The sequence below is a fragment of the Tribolium castaneum genome, chromosome 3 (assembly GCF_031307605.1).
Source record: "Tribolium castaneum strain GA2 chromosome 3, icTriCast1.1, whole genome shotgun sequence".
NCBI lineage: Eukaryota > Metazoa > Arthropoda > Insecta > Coleoptera > Tenebrionidae > Tribolium > Tribolium castaneum.
The window spans coordinates 17,393,657-17,400,959 of NC_087396.1; the positions used below are offsets into that span (position 1 = coordinate 17,393,657).

The 7,303-nt window shown below is 32.6% G+C and overlaps 1 protein-coding gene across 1 annotated transcript; it reads right to left on the minus strand.

The window, feature by feature from the left end:
* Positions 1-311: 311 nt before the first annotated feature.
* On the minus strand, positions 312-6,604 carry Fa2h (Fatty acid 2-hydroxylase). The gene is made up of 7 exons (XM_008201531.3): positions 6,353-6,604; positions 1,961-2,194; positions 1,679-1,904; positions 1,153-1,316; positions 747-879; positions 577-696; positions 312-527 (listed from the first exon to the last, which is right to left on the minus strand). The coding sequence occupies exons 1-7, from the start codon at positions 6,386-6,388 to the stop codon at positions 442-444; spliced, it is 999 nt and encodes a 332-aa protein (XP_008199753.1). The 5' UTR covers positions 6,389-6,604; the 3' UTR covers positions 312-441.
* Between the last annotated feature and the right edge of the window lie 699 nt (positions 6,605-7,303).

A 7,303-nucleotide genomic window follows, 5' to 3' on the forward strand; every position in this document is an offset into this window, starting at 1 on the left:
CACAAGCGCACTCGTGGATCAAAAATTCTCACTCGCATATAATGATGCATTTCTATCACTTATAATAATAATATACTATTTTGTGTACCGCTTTAATTAAATAATTTTAATTATTAAAAATTTTAGAAAATATCTGAAAAAAGTCGCATGTTTAGAGAAAAATATAAAGCATTATTAGTAAACGCTTATTTATGTGTGATTATTTGTTTTTGAAATCCCTATACAGTAAAAATATGCTTTTAGTAGACTCACCCTATTTGTAGTAGGTACTACTAATTGATAGATTTAAAATAATAAATAAAACACCTATAATAAATCAAAAAATATATTTGGAATTCTTGAAAAGTCTTCAATAACAATAAACTTACATAAGAATAAACGACTAAAAAATCACACATTTGACGAACACACATTAAAGTTTTGGTCAATTTGTACGTCTCTTCACCATTTAATGGCCATAGCAAGCTGCCTCAGCTTAATCGCAGATCCGAAAACCTTGTCCCAGAAGACGCTACTGATGCCAAAACCTAAAACTCGGCTTCAAACAAACCTTCAAACATTGTCATATCAACCTACCACTGTCATGATGTGCAAAATGGTGCTGATTGTGGTACCGCTTCAAATAATAAAAGTAGCTGTCTTCTTTAGGCGAACCGTAATGTAAATAAAAGTGAATCATGTCGTAAATAACGTATCCTAGAATTTGGGTAAATTCAGCTGTTTTCAAAACGAGTCAGACGAAATACCTGCTAGCCCTCCTGCTATAACTAAAAAAATAATCGAATCGGGAACGAAAAACGTACAAATTTCGTAAAGTACGTATGCTATTACAGCGGCAGGAAATGGCGGGAATACTAGTCTGCGAGGATCAAAAGGCACCTGGAAGTGTTGCTTGATTATTACTTTTTCCCATCGATTGTAATAAATAATTCAAAGGAGTATGTAATTTCCAGAGACACTCACACCCCATTTTGTAAAAGTATCATTTATTGCCATGGCGATGTTAAGTTGCAACAAAAAGCAATTCAGATGAGTTGGACACGCAATTAAGCTATCATTAGCGACAAAATAAAATGCGGTATTGAAAATCGAGTGCGGCCTTTACTACCTACTATTTGTTCAAAACAAAATAAGGGTGAAAATAATACGCACCTTGTGGTGAAGGCCGTGAATGGCAAAATGCACATAAATCATTACTTTTGATTTCCCGGATGGCTCCATATGGAAAACCCATCGGTGGAGAGAGTACTCTATTAGGGTCCACAGAACCACTCCTAGTACTACACTTAATACTGTTGGTAGAAAGGGGGATGGGTCTGTAACAAATTTCTAATTTTATTGCTAGTCAAAAACAAAACGACATGTGTAGATATCAACTTTAATAAAAATTGTGTGTAGAAGAAAACCGTGGCGTCACCTAGCATCAGTGCTGCCAAAAATATTTTTTTAACTTTTATTTCAAGATCTTTGTGATATTTTGACAAACTGAAATAGATAACGACTTTTTACTTTGAGTCCCGGTTTGAATTGTTTAAAACCGCGAGAAAGGGCTTGCTCTGGACCCACCTATGTTTAAAAATATCCATTAGATCATATCTGAATTCCTGTGTACCATGAAGCTCGCATGCTACAATCTCTTACACACAATTGATTTTTGTTTAAATAATTAAAAACCCACCTTCCGTGAGCTGTACGTATTTTCTAGTCCCATGGATGATAAAATACAAAATAACTGGCACCCAAACCAGCGGCACCACATACCACGGTGTGATGGTTAAATTCTCCAAAATTGGGTTACCAAACAACCTCAACTTCCTATCAACTGGAGATATCACCCATTCGTTGTATTTCGCCCCCAAATTGGCCACTTGTGCCAACATGGGCTTGTCCCAATCCACTAGTGCCTAAAACTCGCCAATTAGCATAAAGCCCTCATTTGCAATCTTTTTTCAAAAATTACTTCTAAGTCTTCCTGATCACCTTTATTACTACTATCGCGTCCGCCGTCTTTGTACTCTCTCAACAAATAATAGGCAGCTTTCGAATGTTGCGTTTGTTGCATCCTTTGTGTGACTTCTTTCTCTTCGTAGGGTTTGACATAGTTTATGCCGCCCGGATGGTTATTTAGAAACTCGTAAATGTTGTAATTCTCCCCCAAATGGTTAACTCGGAAGTGTTTTTCGTCCATGACGCTCTGGAAAATCGAAAGCAATTTTGTAAGTGGAATCGATCTCGCGCAACTTTGTCATTATCGGTATGTGCTTTTTGTTTTGCTCGACTCTAGTGTGTAAGCTTTCATAATCAAGGATCGAAAAACGGAGCTACAAGCGAAGATCTCTTTGATTATTCTGTTAGAAATTATAATTTTAGTGTTACGACTCGAACAAGTGATTAAATCACTGCATGCGTTATTTATGGATTGGATAACCCAACAAGGAAAGTCCTACTTTATTGTTGCAAGACTGTGGTAGTTTTGGGAGAAATTTTACTAAATACTAAACTAGATTTCATGTAGTTTTAATTACAAGGGCCCATATCTGCCCGTATTTTATGCAAAATTCCGAAGTGATGTAAACTAGATTTAAATTTCAAATTTCCGGTGCAGTTTTAGCGATTCAGGAGTATAAAAAGCCGATAAAAGATAACACTTTGTTTGTTGGCACGCATGGATTAACTGTCATGACAACAGGTTGGAATAAAAGAAGAAAATAGAAACAGGTATTAACTAAAAAGATTTAATAACATAAATATTTCACCAATAGTGCCTAAAATATTTTTCTACATTTTTTTAAAATTTCATTACCCGGCTTTGTTGTTGAGGATGAGTTTTTTCCCAATCACAATTAAAAAGTTCATTTATGAATTATGAGTGTGGAAACTAGAAGATATTGTCAAGTAAACTCGTCTTTATTATTTTACACTTCATTTGTAAAAATATCGTAAAATGGTAATTATTTTCAGTTATGATGAACCCAAATTGCAAAAGTAATATTAGATAAATAATTTAAATAGGCAGTACATACTTTTCTCCGATATATAAATTTCAAATTAAGTAGATCTATGACTGATAAATTTAGAATTTAGGCAAAATCAATAGTTGGTTATTCGATGGATGATACTATAAATTAGTATCAATAATATTGTAGTCATAAAGGTCCGCGTAATTAGAGACTTAATTAACATAATTGAACTAGTATTTTTGTAATTAATACTAGATACGTTCATTGTTAACTGTATGCGTACTTAACAATACAGATATTAATAAATATGGTAGATAAAAATTAGATTTTAAATGCAGATAATTAGCTTAATTATTTAAGAATAATTTGACGTTTCTCAATGCATTGTAAATTAATTCACTTCTGAATTAAATTTTAATTCGCTTTCTGTAATCGACCTCTAATTTACCAAATGATAAAAATTGGCTAAGATCTCGGCATTTGGCGTAAAATCCTTCGATTAAAACAAGTATTTGGTATTTGGTGAAATACTTTATAACATGAGATCGAAAAAGAATTGAATTAGAGCAGGCCGTGCCTGCGAAATTTTAGCCACATGTCAGAAATTTACAAATCAGATTTTTTCAAAAAATGATTCCTTATTGCTTAATCTAAATTATTCCGGAATGGTGCTGACCACCCAACAAAAAGTCTACATTGTAGATTGTTATTTTAATAAATGAAAAAATAAATAGGGGTAGAAATAATCAATTGGTGAATGATTCCTAGCAGAATTTCGAGAGAAATGTCTTTAACCGTTTATTTGCTAACACAGAAACAGGGCTTCTGGACACCTCCTTAGCCTCCTCTACTGTCTTTTGAAACACGATGTTTTGAAAAGAAATGTGGCTAAAGTTACATGCTGTAATTCAGAATATTTTTGATCCCATGGATATCCACAGTCAGAATTCGTCGGAATTTAATATAACAGGGCTTTCATTTCAAAAAGAGCAAATCTATTTTCAACCAAAAACAGGTCGATTAGGATCGCAAGGGGGAAAATCAAAACCAACATTAGTTACATCTTAGGTTTCATCCCTTAATCGCTAGCCACTGCTACTTTTAAAATTTTGAATTGCACCCCATAGTTTTTTCATCATTTTCGGAAAGGGAAAAAAATTGCGTATCTAACTGTCAAAGAAAAAAAATTGTCGATTTGTTTTTTAGTTAAAGGTGGTTATATTTTTGAAATTTTTAATCATGGTAGGCCATGATCTGAAGCCAATTTAATTTTAATAAAAAAATTGTTGATTAGGGATGCAACGAAAGTTAAAACCAACATTAGTAACATTTTAAGAAGTATAGAAACCTGAAATTTTCACAATAGGTAGCATTTATAATTTATATCGTAGTCATGTACTAAGGAAGGATTTTTGGAAAATCACCTCTTGAGAGGGTTAAATGGGGTGTTAAAAATAAAAATCCGTCATTTTTAAAGCTATATTCTTGAAAACTAGCGTTAGGGCGTTCGGATAAAAAAGAAGAAAGACGTGTTTAAGGATTTTTGGAAAAATCAACCCCTAAGAGGTTTAATTGGCGTCGTAAAATTTGTATAAAAATTCGTAACTTTTGAATTTACATTAATTAAAGTTGGTATTTGGGCTTTCAGTAAAAAGTGAAAAAACACGTATTTTAGTTGGAAATACTCCAAGGGGTTTTAACAGAGGTTGGAATTTGTATAAAAATCCGTCATTTTTCAATTTACATTTATGAAAATTGGTATTTGGGCAGTCGGTAAAAATAAAGAAACACGTGTTTCAAGATTTTTTTGAAATTCTACCCCCAAAAAAGTTGAATATCAAAATCCGTCATTTTTTAACTGATATCTATAAAAATTGGTAATTGGACATCCGGTAAAAAATAAAGTATTTTATTATTTTTAGAAATTCCACCCCCGAAAGCGGATTAAACATAAAAAATCGTCATTTTTGAAGCTATATTCATGAAAAATGTTATTTGATCTTTTTATCAAAAATGAAAAAAATGATTTTCGAAGAGGGTTGAATATAAAAATCAGTAATTTTCGAAGTTATAACCAAAAAAAAATGGTATTTAGGCGTTCGTCTAATAAAAATAAAAAACGCGTTTCAGGGTTGTTAAAAATTCTACTCCAAGAGGGTTATCAAAAAAAATCCTTCTAACGATTAAAAATAAAAAAATTTGAAAATTACATCCACAAGAGGGTTAAACAGAGAATGAGTTTGTTTTGCAAAGCAAAATTTACTCGGGCTCGCATTGGGTCACGGTTTTAAAGTTCACAATAAAATTATGTGTTTCTACTTTTTGTTGTACTAAGTTTTGCATTGTTTTTCCGTGTTTCAAAATGGTTGTGGACATGAGTACGAAGCCGTGGGCAATTGCTATTCTAATAGTAAAAATAGGCAAATATATTAAGAATTTATAGGAATAAACAATCTTTGTTGAGTTCTCAAAACAATTCAAAAATTACTACTTTTACGCTAACGTTGAAATTAATATCCCTTAATCTTCAGCTTTACGTGAGCAAAATCATATTATTGAACACCCAAACAACAAGCTCTGCACTTCCTTGTCGCGCAATAATTATCACTGTTGATTTGTTCTAAGCACTTCTCTCAGGGGTCTCATATAACAAAACTGTTATCACGTGTGAAAAAATTGATTTTTACAAAAAGCTTTTCCCTATCAAAAATTATTATTTAATCGATTGCAAAATGCTTTATCGCGCCATCACTGTGACTATTATTTTGTAACAAACTTTATTATCGCACAAGTGTTCGAATTAAATTGAATAGTATGACTGTGGGCTAAGCCGAAATAAATGAGTATTGACTGTACTTTGTGACTTTGTAAAAATCGTAGCTTATCTTGGTGCAAATATTTAGTTTGTATTGTTCAAGCGCGAATTCCGACCAATTCATTTCAAATTTTTGCTAAGTAATATTATTATTTTTTGATGATTTCAATTACACATTTGTCAATTGAAGACAATAACAATAATAAAATCTTAACTCGACCAATTATCCAGTCATTCTTCTACACTTCGCTGATGTGTAAATCTCAACAAAATTTTCATCGTGAGTTGGTGAGACTGCAATTATCAGAGACACATCAAACTTTATCGATTCCTGTGGCAAATGCAATGAGGACAAGTAAACAGCACGAAACTAAATAGTAATCGATCGAATATCCACGCAAAGTGCGAGCTTTTCAGTTTCATCTAAAAACACGTGTTTTTCGAGACGGTCGATCGAATTAATTATGTATAGCTAAACGGATATATTGATCTCAACAATCTGTGACACACTTTCAATACAAAGAACAAATCACTGTCAATATGTGAAAAAATCAAAATTTGTTATTCTAATACTTACATTTGCTATATCTACGTGCACTTGCTCGTTGCTCATTCACACCAAGTCAAAAAATCTATTTCCAAATTGAGTATTCTTTGAACTAATCGCGCTTATCAGCAGGTAGTCTTGTCTTATCAGCGGCTTTTCGTGTTATTTACTTCCATATCCAATAAATGTAACACAAGGAATAACAGGGAACTAATATAAATTTTGCAAAAAGTGTATTTTCAGCCTGATGCCTAAGATGCAGCTTTTACGCTCGGATTAATAGCAGAATTACGCTTCTTCTTGTCTAATTGATTTTGATAAGAACAGTACTTAAATGAAATTTACATAATCCTAGATAGCGTGCCAACAAGGTGAATCAGTATTTATCAGATCATGGCCATGATGTGTTTTGGAGAGAAGTTTTGACGTATTGTTGACTCACTTTTGTGTTATTAAAGAGATAAAAGAAATCAAAAAAGTGGCACGAAGGGTTGGGAGCGGCCAATGTGGAACTTACAGAAAACACTAATTAGATAGATTTGGTCGTTGACACACCTAACAAAATATTTTTGTCATTCTATTGCATTTTACTGCTTGCGTAAATCACAAGGAAGGTTTATTTTGACCCTGTAATTTTTGTAGGACTAAAATAAATAATAGATCATGTTTATGTCTGGTATTGACTTAACTTATTTTTCCTAATGGTTCGAAATCGTGTCTAAAAGATCCACAAAAAATATAAATACATGACCTCGGATATTTTATAAATAATTGTACTTCACATACGTCAATCATAGCGACACAAAAATATTACCACCAATAAATCATGTTGTAGCTACAAGTCGAAAACTACATTTCCGGTCATCCTTTTCCGTGTTGTTTTGTGAAATCAACTTCGTAATTCTCTTTTAGGACATTTAGTACAACTTGGCAAACAGTTATTTTTTGAAAAGTGTGTCAGAAAGTCGGCAATAAAGCTTA